Source organism: Anolis sagrei, chromosome 2, assembly GCF_037176765.1.
Source record: "Anolis sagrei isolate rAnoSag1 chromosome 2, rAnoSag1.mat, whole genome shotgun sequence".
In the NCBI taxonomy this organism is placed as follows: Eukaryota; Metazoa; Chordata; class Lepidosauria; order Squamata; family Dactyloidae; genus Anolis; species Anolis sagrei.
The window spans coordinates 23371142-23392149 of record NC_090022.1 but is presented as its reverse complement, the minus strand read 5'-3'; the positions used below and the strand labels follow the sequence as shown (position 1 = coordinate 23392149).

At 42.1% G+C, this 21008-nt stretch overlaps 1 protein-coding gene across 1 annotated transcript; it reads right to left on the bottom strand.

Annotated features, from left to right (window-relative positions):
* Window positions 1-13786: 13786 nt before the first annotated feature.
* On the bottom strand, window positions 13787-20858 carry LOC132766733 (uncharacterized). The gene is made up of 4 exons (XM_067465533.1): window positions 19645-20858; window positions 18605-18724; window positions 16865-17018; window positions 13787-14215 (listed from the first exon to the last, which is right to left on the bottom strand). Exons 1-3 carry the CDS (start codon window positions 20454-20456, stop codon window positions 16946-16948), a joined length of 1005 nt encoding a protein of 334 aa, XP_067321634.1. The 5' UTR covers window positions 20457-20858; the 3' UTR covers window positions 13787-14215; window positions 16865-16945.
* Between the last annotated feature and the right edge of the window lie 150 nt (window positions 20859-21008).

The following is a 21008-nucleotide window of genomic DNA, read 5'->3' as shown; positions in this document are numbered from 1 at the left end:
TGGGCATGAAGGAATGAAAAGTGAGTCCTTGTCAGTCAGTGTGCTCCTTTTATATCTACCGGGAACTGGAGGGGCAGGGCCTGCATATATTCCATCTGATTTCCAGTGGCCAATAAATGCTCAAAATGGGAAATAGAACAGGGAGATCAGCTCTGTAGAGTGTTCTTGGGTCATGATCCTGTTGGTATTCAATCTCTCACAGAAGTCCCCTAATCAAAATGTCCTGGAAAGCTCACTACTGATTTCTCCAGGAGGAGACAATATTTTTGTAAAGCCTGTCATTTGTCTCAATTCTCAGGAGGTTCAGAGAAAAAAGTATAAGTCAGAATAATCTTGATCTGATTTTACAGTCATCTAAAATTGTGGTTGATGTTTGCCCTCTGAATGGCCAAATCCCCATATTGGGGATCAATTCCAAGAGCAAATCTGAACCTCAAACAACTACTAAACATCAGACATATTTTCTGATAATCTGACAGGCAGAGATTCTTAAAATAAAAGGGACTTTGACTCCCATCTACACTACCCACATCATGCACCATAGACTTATATAAACCAGTTTAAATGCATTGAACTGAATTATATGAGTCTACACTGATCATATACTGCAGCTTCAAAGTGCATTATATGACAGTGTAGATGCATCCATTGTAGATTAAGCAGGCACTGGTTCAACCTTCTGTTCTATCTGAGATCAGATCATGTTTAGACAGGCCAATCAAAGTTATCTTCTTGGTTTGCTTAATTGGGCTGGTAACTCATAAATTAGAGTGCCATTATATATATATATATTGCAGAATCCCTGTTTTGCTTACACAAGCATCCAATCAAGCAGATAATGCATGCAAAAAAGAGAAGCTTGCAAATGGAACAAGAGGTCCTTCTAAATAGGTTTGTATTAGGAACAAGGAGCAATCTGAAACTTTTTGTACAACATGCAGCTGGACACTCAGACTACTGGAACTAATTGTTATGTTACTTCCCAGATCACTGGAGACAAATTGACAGTGAGCTTTCTATTGCTCTTCAGTACTATCCATGCATATTGTCAGAAGTTATGCCAGCTTTACTTGAAGACCCAATACACTCCCACCTAAGAACAAACAAAGTCATGCTGGATTAGATCGATGTAGAAACAAGAATGTATGTATGTGTATTTTATAACACTCTCAAGAAAGTAATATAAATCAGGATTATATGCTCTCTAATGGAGTAAATTGTCTGAGACTTTATAGCATTTAACAGGAATGTTATCAGCACATTATAAGTAAATGTAGATTATCTCATCAACATAGAGAAATAAACAGTAGACTAAAGATAATAAAGTCCATCCTTTCCTGGAGTCGGATTTCAGTGAAGGAATTCAAAAGTCTCTGTCTTTATCCTCAAAAGAATTCTTCTTTTGGCAACACAGTCTTAAGGAGTACTTCTTAGGCAACAGAGTCTTCCTTAGGTAACAAAATTTCAACAAGGTCTCCCAGTATGTTATCCTTGTTTCGAAAAATTACCTTCTTCAGGATGTAGTCTGTTATCACATTATACTTAATGCACTAAATAAAGGAGTAAAAATAACATACATAATAGATACATGAAACTCCCAAAATCACATTGCTAAAGAAACATTTTATAATAACAGTACAGAAACACGCTACTCTACTTACACTCTCTTCAGTAGTACAGGCTCTGTTCTATAACGAGCAATGAGTCATAACTAGGCTACCTCTTAAGTAGAACTACATTTCACAAGAAACAAGTGTATTCAATTTTGTCATTTAGTCCTTGTGGAACCAGTGTTTGTAGTTTAAAGATCCAAAAAGATCTTTGCAAAATCTTTGCAGAAGGAGTTTTTTTACATCTGCATTAGGTCTGGGTAATATTTTTTCTAAAGCGCAAAATTTAAAGCTATGGTGTGTATGTGCTTTTTCATTGAAATGTACATATCGTGAAGAGTCAGTGGACCCATTCCTTATGCGTGAATGATGTTCATTTATCCTGGTTTTAAGGGGTCTAGTGGTCATTCCAACATATAATAGCTTGCAGGAGCATTCTAATAGGTAAATTACATTATCAGTGGAACATGTTGTTAAATGTTGCAATGTAATCTTAATGTTAAGTGTTGGATGAGAGTATATTTTAATCTTGAGTGATTGTTGACAACAGTTACAGTGTCCACAGCTAGTGTGACCCCTAGTGGTAAGTTCATGGGATGTAGTAGGAGAATTATATTCAGAATGGATCATAAGGTCCCTTAAATTTCTGGATCTTTTGTGTGCAATTATAGGTTTGTCTTTGCATCCAGGAATGTCCTGTAGTAAATGCCAATGTTTTGAAATAATCTTAGTGATTTTAGATGAATGTCCCAAATAGTCCTGCATTCTGTCCACAGAGTGGCCAACCAGACCTTCTTTAAGTGTAGATTTCAACTGAACTGTTGTTTGATGTTTCTTCCTGGAGACTAAGATACTACGACTCTCCTGGAAGCTTTGTCTAGATTTCCTTGAACTACCAGCCCGATTGTTCCCTATATTTCAAATCTCATATTGTCAAAAGCAGCTAAAGGAAACCATGGGATCGGTGCAACATTTAAATGCCTTAATGCTCATGTTTTAATGTTTTATGTTTATGCTGATGGTTTGTATAGTTTTTAATGATTTAACTTATAGGTTAAAAGGTAAAGGTTTTCCCCTGACATTAAGTCTAGTTGTGTCCGACTCTGGAGGTTGGTGATCATCTCCATTTCAAAGCTGAAGAGCCTATGTTGTCCGGAGACACCTCCAAGGTCATGTGGCTGGCATGACTGCATGGAATGCTGTTACCTTCCTGCCAGAGCAGTACCTATTGATCTACTCACATTTGCATGATTTTAAACTGCTAAGTTGTCAGAAGCTGGGGCTAACAGTGGGAGCTCATGCAGTTACCTGGATTCGAACCTGTGACCTTTCGGTCAGCAAGTTCAGCAGCTCAGCGCTTTAACCCACTGTTCCACCGGGGGCTCTGATTTAACTTATGGTTATATGCAATTGCTTTTAAACTTGTAATGTTCTTTTATATGGATGTGAGGCATTGAATCTTTGCCATTTACTGTGTTGTGAACCGCTTTGAGTCCCTCTACTGGTATATAAATAAAACAAACAAACAAATGAATAAAGGGCTATCTAATGGGACAGAAATTCTGCATTGAAAAATGCTTGGTTCCGGCCTGGTTATTTGCTACCTGTCTTTTGTTCTGCCTTGATTTAGGAGATGAGGTAAAAGGTGCTATATCTAAGTAGGTGCGATTCCCTTATACCAGTAGTTTTCTACCTGTGGGTCCCCAGATGTTTTGGCCTACAAGTCCCAGAAATCCATCAGTTTACCAGCTGTTAGAATTTCTGGGAATTGAAAGCCAAAACATCTGGGGACCCACAGGTTGAGAACCACTGCCTTATGCTTTCCTCCTTTTGAAATCTAACAAACACAAAGTTGCTATTTGAACTGTGATAATAGTGTGGAGATCACATCTAGATCGTTTTCTTCAGGAAAAAAACATGCCAGAGTTGTGCTTATTTTTTCCAAATCCTGGATATTTATTTTATATGATCCCAGACAGTATGATCCTTCTAAAAGTCATATTTCCATAGTCTTCTTATGTTGTTAAATACTAATACAGAAACGGAACAAAGGGGAGAGGAGTGGGAGAAGCCTTATATGTCAAAAACAGTTATGCCGCAGAAGAGATGCAAGACTGCACTCCGGTAAACCAGCTTGAAAGCATCTGGATAAAAATCAAGGGGACCAGGACTCAAAAAGATCTTGTTATGGGTGTCTACTACAGACCACCGATCCAGGATGAAGATCTCTGTCAACAGTTGACCAAACAGACACAAAGAAAAGCTATAGTAGTCATGGGCAACTTCAACTATCCCAATATTTTTTGGAAAACGAACTTGGACAAGAGCACAAAGTCTCAAAAAAGACATGCACAAGAAGTGGAAAAGGGGAGAAACCGCCAAAGAAAAATTCAAACAAATAACTAACTCATGTAGGGAAAAGATTCACAAGGATAAAGTGCAAAATGATGTATGTGTTTATTTTGTTGGATATATGTTTGTGTGGCATAGAATTGTTGCCTCTATATGTGAGCAATTCTGAGTCCCCTATGGGATGAGAGGGGTGGGTTATAAATATGGTAAATACATCAATAATAAGTAAACCCAGAAATGCTATGGGGGGAGCAGAACTCCCCAAACAGGGACAGCTGTATTTAGTATTTGAATGGGAGACTGTCAATGAATACCAGGTACTGTAAGCCAGGTTTCAGAGGAAAGAACCAGCAAAATTAAGTCTGAGTATTCCTTGCCTAACAAAACCCTATGAAATCCATAGGGTCACCACAAGATGACAGCTAACTTGAAGGCAGACAGTTAGGGCCCTTCCACACAGTTGAATAAAATCCCACATTTTCTGCTTTGAACTGGATTATATGGTAGTCTGGACTCACAAAACCCAGTTCAAAGCAGATATTGTGGGATTTTCTGTCTTGATATTTTGAGTTATGTGGCTGTGTGGAAGGAACCTTAGAAAGGAGTAGTCCTAAACAGAGGCAGAGTTGTGCATTTAAATGTATTGCTCATTGTCTGTAATACAGAAGGTTTCCTGTCGCCATTTTCCATCTTGGCTGATTGCTGTATGTCCGCATGTTTGGATGTTTCTTCCAGAACAGGTTTTGGCAATTTTCTTCAGCCAGCGACCTGGAATATAAGAAAGAAAGACAAAGTGGAAGAATAAAAAAGAATATGTTTATACTGTTATCATAGCATCATCTCTTCGTGCTTTACTTCTCCATTACCTAGGAAATAATATGTGTATGTCTGAAGAGTTACTTTTGCAAAAAATAATTATTGTTATATTTCTAAACACAGGCATTGCAATCAGTTACCCTTGGTTGGCATCCTGTTAGTCTGTTAAGAACTCATAACAGCTTCATATCCTCTTTGCGGTCATGGTACTCCTGAAATTACCACCGATGACCCCCAAACCCATCTTAAGAGCCAGTCAGCCATCTGAAGTAAAAGTAAAATGCTGATGATGAGGTCTCTGTGGCGGTCTGCAGAGATCTTTTTCAACTCTTTATAGGAATAGTGCTTTCCTCTGGAATATAGCTGACAGCACTTGGTATTTATTGCACCCTGTATTCGTTTCCCATTCAAGCACTAAAAAGAGCAGACCCTGCTTAGCTTAAGGTTGCTGTTGGGGCTGATCAAATCATCTGTGGTGCCCTGCTTGTCAGCAAAACAAACTCCCATCATTCTGGATAGGTGCCTGGCTTTGAAGGTAAGATTCAGGACTCAGAAGAGGAGTTAAAACAAAGCTCCAAGATCATGTCTCTGTGTTAATGTGGGATCTATTACACTTAAATTAAAAAAAAACTATTTCCTTTTCTTGAAACAGGCTTAGTTATTATAGGAACAGCACCAAACAGTTACGGTAGTTACTTTTATTAACCTAGGGTTATGGAAAAGTCCAGCATAATTAGGGGCATTTTGTTCCAACTTCCCATGTCAGTTTAAATCAACCCAGTATTTTCCAATTTCCATCAGTGGAAATTGCTGAAGAACAGTTTATGAAATGTTGTAGAAGTCTAGATGTGGAAGAGGGAGGGAGAGAAACCTTAGATCTTCCAAGAAAGTTTGGATGTAACTATGGGAATGAGCAGGTAAAATCAGATCAAAAAGAAATGTGAAGTCCTGACAATTTCAGAGGTCTTTCCCCCTTCTGGATGAGTCCTACTGCATGGACGCTCTCCATGGTCCTGAAGCAAATTCTGATTCCTGGGCTTGTTCCTATGCCACAGACCATGGTACTAAAAACCTGCTCCAGACATCTGAAGGCTTAATTCTCAAAGCCCAGGACTTGAAGAGACTAATCTGTCTTGGTTTGAGTTCTCCCAAATTGAGTTTTAAATGTTTCATAGAATCAGAGAATCACAGAATCAAAGAGTTGGAAGAGACCTCATGGGCCATCCAGTCCAACCCCCTGCCAAGAAGCAGGAATATTGAATTCAAATCACCCCTGACAGATGGCCATCCAGCCTCTGTTTAAAAGCTTCCAAAGAAGGAGCCTCCACCACACTCCGGGGCAGAGAGTTCCACTGCTGAACAGCTCTCACAGTCAGGACGTTCTTCCTCATGTTCAGATGGAATCTCTTTTCTTGTAGTTTCAGCTTATTTCTCTCTGAAGCATGAAGGAATTTGCAAATTTTGGCAAATAATAAACATAATAAAACAAAACAAAACAAAATTATCACCCATGCTTAGTTTTGTCAGGGGGTGTATCTACACTGTAGAATTAATGCAGTTTGTGCTTTAACGGCCATGTTATGGAATCCTGGAGTTTGTATTTTGGTGAGGCACCCGCAATCTTTGGCAAAGAAGGCTAAAGGCTTTGCAAAACCACAATCAAAGTGGTCTCAAACTGCATTAATTCTACAGTGTCTATGTACCCAAGGGCACTTCATTATGCAATAAGTACCCTTGAAGGGTTCAGGAATGTTCCCACTGTAGTTGAACTTCTTCAGCATAGCAGAGAGGAGGAAAAAGAAAATACAAAGCCATACCTTCATAGAATTTTGTGACTACGCAAACTCCATTGTCAACTGTACAGGTTCCACTTGAGGAGGCACAAGTGGAATAGACACCTGGGAAAAGAATGCTACATTCGCTGCATGTTATGGCACCCACTGCAATAAAACAAAACAAAGAGAGGAACTTTTAGTTCTCAATTAGGTGGTAAAAATAATTTTGCATTCTTATAGTCGGACCCATCTATTGCAGACATGGGCAAACTTTGGCCCTCAATGTGTTTTGGACTTCAACTCCCACATTTCCTAACAGCTGATATCATAGAATCATAGAATCATAGAATCAAAGAGTTGGAAGAGACCTCATGGGCCATCCAGTCCAACCCCCTGCCAAGAAGCAGGAATATTGCATTCAAATCACCCCTGAGAAATGGCCATCCAGCCTCTGCTTAAAAGCCCCCAAAGAAGGAGCCTCCACCACACTCCGGGGCAGAGAGTTCCACTGCTGAACGGCTCTCACAGTCAGGAAGTTCTTCCTAATGTTCAGATGGAATCTCCTCTCTTGTAGTTTGAAGCCATTGTTCCACTGCGTCCTAGTCTCCAAGGAAGCAGAAAACAAGCTTGCTCCCTCCTCCCTGTGGCTTCCTCTCACATATTTATACATGGCTATCATATCTCCTCTCAGCCTTCTCTTCTTCAGGCTAAACATGCCCAGTTCCCCAAGCTGCTCCTCATAGGGCTTGTTCTCCAGACCCTTGATATCGGGTGATTCCATTCCATTTCATGGGAAGAGAGGACGTGGAGAGCAAGTGGTATGTCAAGAAAAAAATACCACCTCTTAAAAATGTGAGTAGGCAAGCGGGCACACCCCCCAGGGCACAGAAAGGAACCACCAAGGTTACAGAGGCAAGAATTGGCTCAGAAGCTTCAATTTCATATGGAGGGGGGATTACAACTTATTTTCCAAGAGATGTATGTGTGTTTATATGCCCAGCGGCGGCTCAGGAGAAGGCTCAGGGGCGAATACTTAGCCTTCTGAGGGTGCTTTGAATGTGATTGTCCTGCTTCGTGGCAGGAGGTTGGACTGAATGCCCCACGAGGTCTCTTCCAAGTCTATGATTCTAAGATGGGAGATAGAGGCATCTTGGGTTATTCCATTTCATTTTATGGAGGGGGGTATTTTCCTAGAGGTGCATATGTGTATACCCGGCTCAGGGGCAAAAGCTGGCAGAATGGAAGGGAAACAGGAGCTGAGCAGAGGTGTGGGGGTGGCTGGAGAGTTGGCATCCACACCCAGGCCTTGTGGGGTGGGATCGCCTCATGTGAAGCAGTGGCCAGAGGGCTTCCTGCCTATTTGCCTGGTGCACTTGGCGCCAGAGCAGCACATTCACTGAAAGAGGCCCCTTTGATTCTTAAAGCGGAGTGGACTCAGCCACCCTAGGAGATGAAAAAAGACAGGCTTCTATTGGCCTCATCTCAGCTTCCTTTCCTCCTTTCCTCATTGCTCTTTGTGGGCCAGAGGGAAAAGCTCAAGGGGTTGGGGCTGGTCCATGGGCCTTAGTTTCCCCATACCTAATAAACCCATCTATGTGAAAGCCTGACTGTATACATAGTAATACTTCGTGCTCCTTATGTCTTATAGGTAGGACTCACCTTCTGATTTGATGCTGAGGAATATACAGATTGCTGCCAACTGCCAAAACTGAGCCATGTGCAAGATTTGCATGCCCACTGGATAACTTTTGGCCATAGACAAAGAAAAACTGATTTCTTGTCCATGTGGAGTTTGTTCTTTTTTATAGACTGCCCGAGATTTATACCTGGCAATTGGAGAGTGAACAGCTCAATGAGCATAGGCAACATTTCTATTCTGTAGACATTAATTTATATTGAGGAACACATTACTCTGCAGAGCTGGACAACAGATATGCAAGGCTGAACATTTATTTATTTTAAGCCGTTTTGTTATCAAAAAATCGGACTACCCCCTTTCCAAAAATTAACGTGACAAAATTCCAAATATGAAATTTATTTTATTTTTCATTTTATAGAGTTACACAATTCTGAAAAAGTAGCATTCCTCCCCTCCTCCCCCACAATTTGCCTCATTTCCATTAACCCTGCTGAAAAGGGTGGGCGAACTAAATATTTCAAAATAGATTAACTCACCTTTCATAAACAGATTACCTCAGGGGAAGGAGCCCCCAGTGGCGCAATGGGTTAAAGGCTTGTGCTGGCAGGACTGCTGACTAACAGGTTGACAGTTCGAATCTGGTGAGCCGGGTGAGCTCCCGTCTCAGCTCTATCTTCTTCCCATGCACGGACATGAAAGAAGCCTCCCACAAGATGGTAAAACACCAAACATCTGAGCATAATTCCTTGTGATATCAACATATATGTTTATTAATAAAGAGAACTAGTTGCTCTAAAGCCCTCATATCTGCACTCATACAGTCAAGTGCTTATCTCTTAGAAAACTAAAACAATATGATGTGCCTGTGTGTATACCTGAAGGGTTTTTCAGGTTTCCCACCTACTGTTAGGTTGGAGGTATCAGGAAATACCTGTGGATGTAATGCCATCATGTGAAATTATTTTCCAGCTTCTCAAGGGGGTCTGGAGATGAGTTGCTGCCAGACATCAGTGCACAGATAAACTCTAAATACTTTTCATTGGATTGTTTGTTTTTATATAAAAACCCATTGTGTTCTCTGGAGCTCACCCTTTGTGTAAACTGAAATGGGCAATTAATCTCATAATGAACTGTTCCACCGGTCTGCATCTTTCTCAGGGCAGACCTTCCAAATGAGTCAAACTTCCGATCCACTAATAACAGCCGTTTATTTTTCCCACCAGGGAGCAAACCCTGTCCACCGGTGATGTCAGGAGGAATCCCCGGTGCACAAATGCCCAGATCCCAGCTGGGCCAACTTTTCAGCCAATTAAGGGGAAGGTGCGGATATTTTGAATGGCTGTCAAAGTGAATAAAATGTTCTGTATTTTGCTGCATGCTTTATGTTAGATTCTTTGAGGGGGCAGAATCTGTATCTGACATCTTTCCAGGTCAGAAAGTAATAAAACTCTGTTCCTGTTGCCTTCAAACCCAGTTTGTGTCTTGATCTGGCCTTTTGGAAGTAGTGAAACACACTGGGCTTCAAACCTGCTTTTTTGCTGTTAAATCTCTTATCAATTTGAACTTTTCTCAGCCTTAAGTGTTTTAGTAATGACATACTTTGGTCCTGTGTTCTGACAGATGTCTAAAATACATGCTTTTAAAAATAAAATAACTTATTTGATTTTTAAAAAAACTTCTGTAAAATTAGAGGAACTTTGTTTTAAATTGCTGCAAGTTGCTTTGGTTCCCACCAGTTTACGAAGCAGTGGTCTAGGAGACTTCTGTTGAGGATGAAGACCTTGAGGTTCCAGGGTTGGAATTTCCCTCCCTATAAATACAATGTCGCCTCTATTAGATTAGTTCAAACTCTGAAAAGAGAACAATATTCCTGTCCGTTCTTTAGTAAAGTGGTTATTGTGTGTCTTTGACTAGTGATGTTCTCCTGAGCATGCAGAACACAGCATTCTCTATTTTCACATGTTCTTCCAAAAATGTTCTGCAGGACCAAAAATGTCCCAATTTTCTTTTTCAAATAACTCTTCTGCAAAATAGATCACTATCTACCACTTAAAGCAAAATGTGGGACATGGTGTTTTTTAAAACAATGATCTTAGGACAGAATGGCCTTTTCCTCTAAGATGCAAAAGATCAAGCTAATGAACTGACAGAACTACAGTTGCTTCTACACTGTAGAATGCAGCTTGAAACTTTGATTATCATGGCTCAATGCTATGGAATCATGGGATTTGCATCTTGGTGACACTCTTTGGTAGAGGCCAAGGGCCCATCCAGACAGTCCCTATATCCCAGGATCTGATCCCAGGTTTTCTTTTTATCCCAGATTATCTGTCAGTGTGGATTCATATAATCCAGTTTAAAGCAGAAAACCTGGGATCCGATCCTGGGATATAGGGCCTGTCTGGAAGAGCCCTAAGACCTTGTAAAACTACAATTCCCAAGTTTCCATTGCATTTGGCCATAGCAGTTAAAGTGGTGTTGACTGCATTATTTCTTCAGTGTAGAGGTACCGAGACAACCTGTTTGGGGATGTTTAATGGAGTGCCAAATATATATTTGAGCTCCCCTTATGCTTACTGTGTTACGTATCAGTATTGGTCTTACAACAGTATTTTATATCTTTGCTCCCGTTCCTTCTAAGAAACTCAAGAAGATGTAAATCTTTTTAACATCTCTTATTAACACCAGCAAAATTCAATTTTAAGGTTAGGATTTGATTACAACTTTAGAAAGAGTAACTGATAAGCGTAACTCAAAGACAGCTATATCCAGAAATTAACTCAAGGTCTCTGAAATCCAAATTCAGTAGAAGTCAGTTTAGCACAATTGCACACAGAATTTTGATTTCAGGTTAGCATTGCAATCTCATTGAATTACTTTGTTGGAGCTCTCAGTGCTATATTCTAGTGGCATCACTGAGCGGGTGCAGAAGGTGTGGGTTGCACCAGATAACCTCATCAGAGCACATGACACCAACTATGTAGTTGGGAGAGAGGCTGGATGGCCTTCTGGCAGGCGTGCTTTGACTGTATTTTCTGGCATGGCAGAATGAGGTTGAACCTTTGGGATTTCTTCTGACTCTATGATTCTAAGTAAAATATATACTTATTCAACATGTTGTGGAGTTTTCTAGAATTTTGCCCAGATTTGATTGACTTGTTTGACTGTTTCACAATGATGTACAAAATACATTCCTCCTCAATGGATTGTCACCTTGTCATGGTGAGGAGGCTTGTGTGTTCCATTGAACTTGCGAAACTCGCGAAAGTGTCGGAGTCATGTGCTCCCAGGAGGGGCCACAGGGAGGAACCAGACCAAGTACAATATGAAGATCTCAACGGTGGAACAGGTGGACGATAACATAGTACATGTTACAATGTCTATGAAGGCAGAAGAAGGCTGCAACAGATGAGAAGCCACTGTCGTCGTGTTAATCATGCCACTGGATGGGACCCTCATTCAGTAAAGAATGTGCATTGATCGGCTGTGCACTGATCTCCACACATAAATCAAATTCATGCACATGCGTCTTCCAAGAAAAATAAAAGAAAATCAACAAAAGTCCATGGCGATCCGTGGGCAGGACTGTGAAATCTGGAAGCCCCTAGTCACAGACTAACACATGGGTGATGGATATGAACTCAGTTGTTCTATCTCAAGGTCCGAGGCAGTTGAGTAGTCCGGGAGCTGTATCCACAACTGAGCAGCCCTTTTTAGGATCCACTTTGCTCACCCCATACGGGGAGGAGGCTAGAAAAGGTACCCTAAGCATAGTCTGCCTCTCTTATCCCCGACTGGACTGCCGCGTCCAGCGGGGCAAACATGGAACCTACAGACATTGTTAGACAACACAAACAGTGAACACCCTGAATGCAGGACTGCTATTATTTCAAGGGAGCTGAGATGCTTTAACATCTACATAGCAGCTCTTCAAGAGACAGGGAGAGCAGGAGAGGGACATCTCAAGGGGGAAAAGGGGAGGTTACACCTTCTACTGGAAGCAACTGCCTGAAGAAGAACAAATAATGCATGTCTTTAGCCCCACCTACTGCCCAAATGCATCCTTAGCCCAGACCTTTCCCAAACTGAAATTTGATGCTAAAACCAAAACCAAAAACAAAAAAAACCAATTTCTTTTCCAGGGACTTATTTTATGTTAGCACCCCAAAGTGGAAATATCTTTGTGTTGGAAACAGTGGCTGACACCACTAATTTTAAAAAAAATGGTATAAAATCTGGTTTGTACAGACAGTTTACAAGTTACAAACATCCAATTGGCAAATGACAAAACAACATAATTATACCAAAAGAAGAATTAGCAATGGGTCTTAGGTTACTATAGCACAATAAAAGAAGACTAGTTCAACATGTTCCAGATATTATTTTCGTTTGGAACTAACTGCATATTTGAAATGACAAAAACAGGCCACCTAAGTCTTGGATAAGTAAACAAAAACATTTTGAACCTTCTAGATACCACTTGAATACTTCAAAATCCACCTAGGCATGGAGTTCATCCTCATTCCTTTTCTGTTTATATTGTTTGTGATGTTTATATATGCTCTGTAACAAACTCTGGAAGAAGATGCTGTTTACCTTGCCTGTTGTATGCAAGTGTGGACAATTATAGTAGTGTTAAGTGATGTCATCTGCAGCCAAACCATGGGTTCATGAGCCCTGAGTTTCATGCAGCCAGAAAGACAAATGAGACATAAACTGCTGTTAAGGCAAGAACAGAAGTCTTTTAATCTCAATGGCCAAAGAGAATATCAGCAGAGCTAGTGCTCAAACACTGACATAAACCATTGTAAAATACAGGGCATATTGATTTACTTTGGCAGCTACTCAGAATACCTGCACCAGCCTATGAAAACCAACCTGGCTAGGATCCCATTGGCTGGGAGCCCCGTACAGCGGCTCTGAGGATTGGTCCTCCTGGTGGCAGGAAATTCAAGAAGCTGTCATTTGCTGGTTTGAAGCATGGGTCCATTTAAAGGTGCGCCTCCGGGAGGAATGTATTGATGTCAAATGTAAATAAGTTCACGATTGACTTAATGTCTAGTCCAGTTGAACACAGATATTCCAGAAAACATAAAAGGTGATTGGAAGTAATCAACAGTTCTATGGGCTAGGCTAGGCTTGCCTGTAACCCATGTGCTGATGTCTAGCAAAGAAAAAAAATCTCAATATTATCAGTGGGAGCTGGAATAGCCCAATGACTGCAGGAAGTTTCGCAATGAGATGAGAGTTCATCAATGGAGGGAAGTTTCAATTCATGAGCACAGAAGAGACTGAATCGATGGGATTGGGGTGCGCATGGACTATATGAATACATTAACTGGCTTTTCCTGATCCCTGATTCATTGTGAAAGGATTGGTTAGAGTGAGTACACATATCCAGGGGCTTAGGTGATTTTCCAAAAGTGAATTGATTAAGACAGTCATGGGGAGGAAGGAGACACAGCCCACTTGGCTTTATCAAAATGTTTCACACATTGGAAGACAATCTGCGGATATTGCAAGATTGTCCAGAAAAAAATATTTAATATACTTTCATGTATAATTATTTAGAGTTTATTATTTGAAGTGTCCGTTTTCTCAATAACAGTAGTATCAGTTGGGGCAAAATCTCATTCCTACCCAATTCAAGCAATATTGCATGGTTTTCTGCACACACATTGCTACAAACTGAGAATGAAAGTCTGTATTTCTCTAGACTTCCTTCACCATCTTCCCAGTGCCCAAACTGCTAAAACTTCCAACTAGACAGAGAATGAGGAGGAAAAACAGCATTGGGCAGCCATTAAGAAGACTTTACAAACAAGCTTTTTTGTCGGAGGCTTTGTTAATCAATGCATGCCTGTTCTTATTTGTTCACTTTTGGTGCATTTGTTAATTCTCTTTCAAGATTGCAGTTGGTATTATCAGCCAAGTTTTGAATTAGATTACTTGATCCTGCCACAAATGGATCTGAACTGTTCTTGTTTCCCTGATGACTTCCTTCTGGATTTGAGAACTTCTTCCTGTTTAAAGAAAAAGAATGTTATGTTAATAACCTTTTTTTAAAAAAATAGTAAAGACTAACAACAAGGCGACCATCAGGTTGCTGTAAGTTTTCCGGTCTGTCCATCCATGTTCCAGAAACATTCTCTCCTAATGTTTCTCCCACTTCTATGGCAGGCATCCTCAGAGGTTGTGAAGCCTGCTAGAAACTAAGCAAGGGAGGTTTATATGTCTGTGGAAGGCCCAGGGTGGGAGAAACAACTTTTGTCTGCTTGAGGCAAGTGTGAATGTTGCAGGTTGCCATCTTGATTAGCACTGAATGGCCTTGCAGCTTCAAGGCCTGGCTGCTTTCTGCTTGAGGGAGTCCTTTGTTGGGGGATGTTAGCTAACCCTGATTGTTTCCTGTCTGGAATTCAACTGGTTGGTTGTTTTTTGTTGTTGTTGTTGCTCTTTATTTCCTGTCCTATTTTTTGTTCATTTTCATGGTTTCCTCCTTTCTGTTGAAATTGTCCACATGCTTGTGGATTTCAATGGCCTCTCTGTGTAGCCTGACATGGTGGTTGTTAGAGTGGTCCAGCATTTCTGTGTTCTCAAATAACATGCTGTGTCCAGGTTGGTTCATCAGGTGCTCTGCTATGGCTGACTTTTCTGGTTGAAGCAGGAAGCAGCCAGGCCTTGAAGCTGCAAGGCCATTCAGTGCTAATCAAGGTGGGAAATTGCAACATTCACACTTGCCTCAAGCACACAAAAGTTATTTCTCCCACCCTGGACATTCCACAGATATATAAACCTCACTTGCCTAGTTTCCAACAGACCTCACAACCTCTGAGGATGCCTGCCATAGATGTGGGTGAAACATCAGGAGAGAATGCTTCTGGAACATGACCATACAGCCCAGAAAACTCATAGCAACTCATGAAAACCTTCAACAACACAAGACCAACATCCTTAACTAATATGAACACTAGAGGCATTTTTGAACAATATAATTCATTTTAAAATAATACTGCGAACTTGGATAAGACTAAGCTGGAGATGGAAGCGAGCATGGTGTTACTCCTCTGTTTGCGGAACAGAAATACATAACTCAGTTGTGAACATTATTGGCTTTTGTCAGCTGAATGGACTGCATGCAATTTCCTTTAATGCATCTATTAACCTCTCTTATATCCAGATTAACACACCACTGTGTAGTTCATCATTTATTGCTTCTTTCTAGTCACTTCTATTTCCAGTCTGGTAAACTGTATTTAACTGTTTCACACTGTTTCTCCTTTTATTTATGTGATTATAATAAAAGCCTGCATAATGCCATCTCAAAAATGAACTGTATGGATTTTCATGTGGCTTACTACTATTTTTTACACTTTATTTATATTCCATTTTATCTTCCTGAAGGGACTCAGAGCGGATTACAATAAACATATGAGGCCAACATTCAATGCCTTTTCAACACTGACATATCTGGCATCTGAAGGCAATGCTCAACTCTAGCCATGGGGAGGTGTTTTTGTATCATTTTTTCATGCTAAGGAGTCTGTTGTTCGTAGACATCTCCAATTGCATTGATAGCATGTCTGCATAATCTGCATGGGGCATCCTTTTATCTTCCTGCTGAGGCAGTACCTATGGATCTACTTGAATTGTATGCTTTCGAACTGCTAGGTTGTCAGAAGCTAGAGCTGACAGTCAGGAGCTCACCCCGACTCGCGGTTTTGAATTACCAACCTTCCAGTCAGTAGCTTTCCTGCAGCTAGTGGTTTAACTCTCTGTGCTACCACGGCTTTGGGTTTTCATCAAGAGAGAAAAGTGGAACAATAATAATAAGACACAAATTAATCTAGTTTGGTACTTTCATCCCATCTGTGTATATAGGTAGCAGGCATGTAGCCGGGGGGGGGGGGGGCTTGAGGGGCTTCAGCCCCCCCCCCCCTGAAATTCTCATGGTGGTTCACGAAAAGGCCTTACTGGTGCATTATTTAAACTGTTATGTTTATTCACATCATGATCTGATCACCATACTCAATATATCCCATATGCATAGGGGTATTGGGGTAATGATACAAAAGGTTTGCTAGGGTAGACCCTCTTTCACTCAGACTCAGCCCCCCGCCCCCGAAACTCAGCCCCCCCCAACCCCCCCCTGAAAAAAACTCACCCCCCCCCCCCCCCCGAAACGAAATCCTGGCTACGGGCCTGCTAGGTAGGTTTAGCACTGTGGCCAAAACAAAACCAAAAAGATGAAGAGTGAACCAATTCATCACTATTTCCCCTGCTGCAATGAAAAGGAAGAAGAAAGATATTCAGAAACTTCAAACAAGGAGTTTTTCTTTTAAAATACAGTAGCGCGTACACACACACACACACACTCCCAACCAAAAAATCAAACTACTGGCAAGGCAACAAGTGCACTCTATGGCCACAACACAAGAGAAGAACACAGATAATCTTGGTATGTTGTCATGTAGGGCCCTTCCACACAGCCCTCTATCCCAGAATATCAAGGCAGAAAATCCCACATTATCTGAATGTGGACTCAGATAACTCAGTTCAAAGCAGATAATGTGGGATTTTCTGACTTGATATTCTGGGATATAGGGCTGTGTGGAAGGGCCCCCAGTTGGCATATGCATTCTCCATCAAAAGTGAGTAACACGGGGAGGGTATACCATGGGCGTATCCAGGGCTTCATATTGCATCTGTCTTGATTGGAACAGCAGTTATATTTGTATTTTAGCTTAGTTTTTGGTTCATTCCATGTTGTTCCACATCTCTTCACATCTTTCTCTGTGCAGCTTAACATAAATTTCTCCAAACGTTTCTCTGGGATTAAGGAGAAAAGAGAGAGCCATTGTTATATAGGTACAGTTGATTATTCTGTGGAGTGTGAGGTCATGCGTGTTGACAGAGGACTTTTATTCATTCCAGATATCCACATTATTTACTTTGAACTGGATTGTACAAGTCTACACTGACATATAATCCAGTTCATAGCAGATAATCTGGATTTTATCTGGCTGTGCAGATGGCAGTTCCCAAACTCTTATCCCTCCAGTGTTTTTGAATTCAGCTTGCAGCAGCCTCAACTACTTTGGCTAATGGTCAGAAATGAAGTCCAAGTGCCCGTCCAGACAGTACCTTTATCCCAGGATCTCCCACAGCAAACAGATGCCGTTCCCTGTAAATGTGGAAGCAATCTCTACAAAAGGCAAAAAAGCGAGATTTCCAGGTGTGTGAATATTGTGGTTTTGAGTTGAATATGCTTTGAATGCAATTTTCCTGCTTTTTGGCAGGGGGTTGGACTGGATGGCCCACGAGGTCTCTTCCAACTCTGTGATTCTATCTTCACAGGTCTGTATGTCCCTGCAATCGGAAATCACTGGATTTTTTTTATCTGGGTTGGTTACTGAGTTTTAGATGTTCGTTCTTGATTGGCCGGTTCCTAAAAAGGTGACACGAGCAGAAGGCAAAAACTTTGTATGCCAGAAACTTCATGAAACATGTGGAGAGCACATGCAGATTAAAATTACCAATAAAATGCAGGTTAAAATTCTTAAGCTAAAATTGACTGGGTAGGCCTGCCACAAGAGATGCGTTTTCAATTCCAAAAGCTGATTCAGCTGTGGCATCTATCATGGTAGGTCACACATTCTATAAGTCTGCCCTCCTGAGCAGCCAATTCCGTTTATTTTCCAGTCCCAATTCAAGGTGCAGGTTCTCACCTACAAAGCCCTGAACGGTTTGGGGCCCGCCTACCTGCGTGACCGCATTTCTGTGTACGAACCCACACGATCTCTCCGATCATCTGGAGAGGTCCTGCTCACGCTCCCGCCTTCTTCGCAGGCACGATTGGTGGGGACGAGGGAGAGGGCCTTCTCGGTGGTGGCCCCTCGACTCTGGAACTCACTTCCCAAAGACATCAGACATGCCCCAACATTGGCAGTCTTTAGGAGGAGCCTGAAAACATGGATGTTCCAGTGTGCTTTCCCAGAATAAGATCTCTCAGTAATATGCCCTCATAATGCACTTTAATACTGACTTAGGATGGATTGCGTTCCCTCATTTCTCTCTGAAAATCCTATCCCAGTTATATTTTACCTTGTTCACATCAGCATATTTTCATTTCAATCTATTACATTCGTCCCGGCCATTTTAAATTTGTTACATGTCACCATTGATTGTTTTTGTTTATGTGATTTATATGATTTGTTTTTTATTGATCGTTTATTAATGTTGTGTTTATTGATGTTTGTTTGATGTATCTTGGGCTTGGCCTCATCTAAGCCACACCGAGTCCCTTGGGGAGATAGTAGCGGGGTACAAATAAAGTTTATTATTATTATTATTATTATTATTATTATTATAGAATAGGCCCAAGGCAATGGATGTCCTTGAGGAAGAATCCTTACCCCCATAGATTTCCAGGGTGACGCACACACCATTGTGAACATGACAGGTAGCTTTCAGAGGAATGCATGGTGCCAGCGGCCAAGCAGACATACAGTTTCGGCAGATCAAGGCATCTGGTGCTAGAGAAACAGAATATACATATAGGTATGTATTGTAATTTCTCCCTGGGCTCATCTCGCTTACCAAATGACTGCTCATATCACAAAAGTGTTTTCTTTACAGTGCAGTTCCTACAGTGCCTCTCATCCAGTGGTCCCCAACCTGTGGTCCATGGACCACCAGTGGTTCACAAGACTAAAATATGGTCTGCAGCCTCACCATTACTACACGGTTACAACGAGCGCAAATGGTCTCACAAAACCCTCTTATAGTGCCAAGGCAACTGGGCTGTCAGGAGGGTAGAAGCTAACTACACACTAAAGTTGCGAGAACAACCCTCCTGAGTCTGACTGCTGTTTCTCCTCAAATTATCAATGAAAAATAGTTAAAATTTATAAAGGCAAAATTATTTAAAGACTTGGCAAAGTAGCACTGGAGCTTCATGCACATCTGAGAATCTCCTAATAGCACAGTTGATCCTCCACATTGGCGGATTTGACTTTTATGTATCAGCAGACCTAGGAATCTCTCGGTTCTCTGGTATGATCTGGAAGAAGTTGACATGCTCAAAAAGCTAGATATTCCTAGAGAGGTGATCTCTCAGGTAATACAAACAGCAATTTTATTAAATGTAGTTTCTCACTTTTGCATGAATCCTGTGTTCTCAAATGTGAGGGGTTGACTGGAGAGATCTTAACTGATGCCAACCAAGTATCCAAGCCAAAAAAATGTGTATGCTTTGATAGATAGATAGATAGATAGATAGATAGATAGATAGATTTCTGTTATCCATAAATATATCATAAAATTTAGAGAATTGAATGGAGAATTGGAATACACAATTGGAATATGCATTTTTGACATCTATAATTAGTGTGCTATAAATCTCTGACTGCTTCAATGTATGGGAAGAGGGACGTAAGAATTATAAGTTGCTTACCTGTAACTGTAGTTTCCTGAGTAGTCACCTACGAATTTGCACACATGGTATTCCTCTTGCAGAGCCTTTGGGAAACGCTGGCTATCTGGTGGCAAGGAGTCCAAATAAGGCAAAATTTGCGTCCACAAAAATTTTTGATAACCACTCATGTAAGTGGCAAAGTGGGACATTCGCGTGAACAATCCCGCTGAGAGGTGAGCCTTCCTGCCCAATGAGTCCACCTTTCTACCTTCCCTATCAGGGGGAGTAGTCAAGGCGCCTTTTTGGCGTTTAGATTTGGCCACTTCGGCCACCACCGTGTTTGGCCTAGGGGGGTTGGACACCCACTTCGCGGAGGACAGATCGATTTTATATAGAGAATCCACTCTCCTGGGAATGGCCGGCACTAGAGGGGGGGCTACATCAGAAACTCTGGCCAACTTGAGCAGATAAGGGAGAGGAGGCAGTGCAGTGGGGGACGCGATGTTCTGCTCGTCAGAGGGGAACATCGGGTCCTCCACATGCTCAGAAGGCTTTGGAGCTGGTAAGTCCAGAGCCTTTATCATCCTGCTGACGAGGGAAGCAAACTTATTGAAATCAGGGGATCTGTCCATGGTCTCGTCTGCAGCCCCCGCAGCCTGGGCCAAATCAGGGGAGCCCGGAGCTGAGTCAAAGTTGTCAGCTTCCTCAAGTCCATATTCAGGCTCCTGCCCCTCTGGATCATCTGGCTGGACATTGGTAAGCTGCAAGTCCCCTTCACACAGCATTGGGAGAGGGGGGGGTGTCATGGGTGGAGGGAGGGACAGGGTTTCCTCCCCTACCTGATGACCCATTTGCAGGATGAGCCACAAGAAGAGAGTTTGCTGGCAGCACAGTTGCAGGCCCCTGGGGAGGGAGAGGGGCAGCTGGCATTGTCATTCTTTGTACAGGGAGGGGCATGGCTGGTGTGGATGACATCGGGAAAGGCAGCTGTGAGGGTCCTGGTGCAGGCACAAACACATACTGCCCCGTTGGTGATAGCTGCCAAAATCCCTGGAAGGGCAACGTTGGAGGCGCTGGAGCCGGCATCCGACGTCCTCTGCGGGAGGAGGCTCGGGACCACCTCGATCGGCGCCTCCTCCTAGAGCACCCGGAGGAGGAGGAGGAGGAGGATGAAGAAGAGGAGGAGGACGATCTGCGCCTCCGACGCCTGGACCCCCTAGAGGATCGAGATGGCGAGCGCGCGCGCCGCGATCTGCGCGAGCCCCGCTGCTGTGGTTCAGGGCGCTGCATACTCCTCTCTTCGCCCCCGCCCTCATGGTCGGCCGATACCGAGGGAGGGGAGGCGTGCTGCAGAGCTGCGTCCCTGAAGATGGAAGGGGAGGGGCCCGCCATGTGCAGCGAGG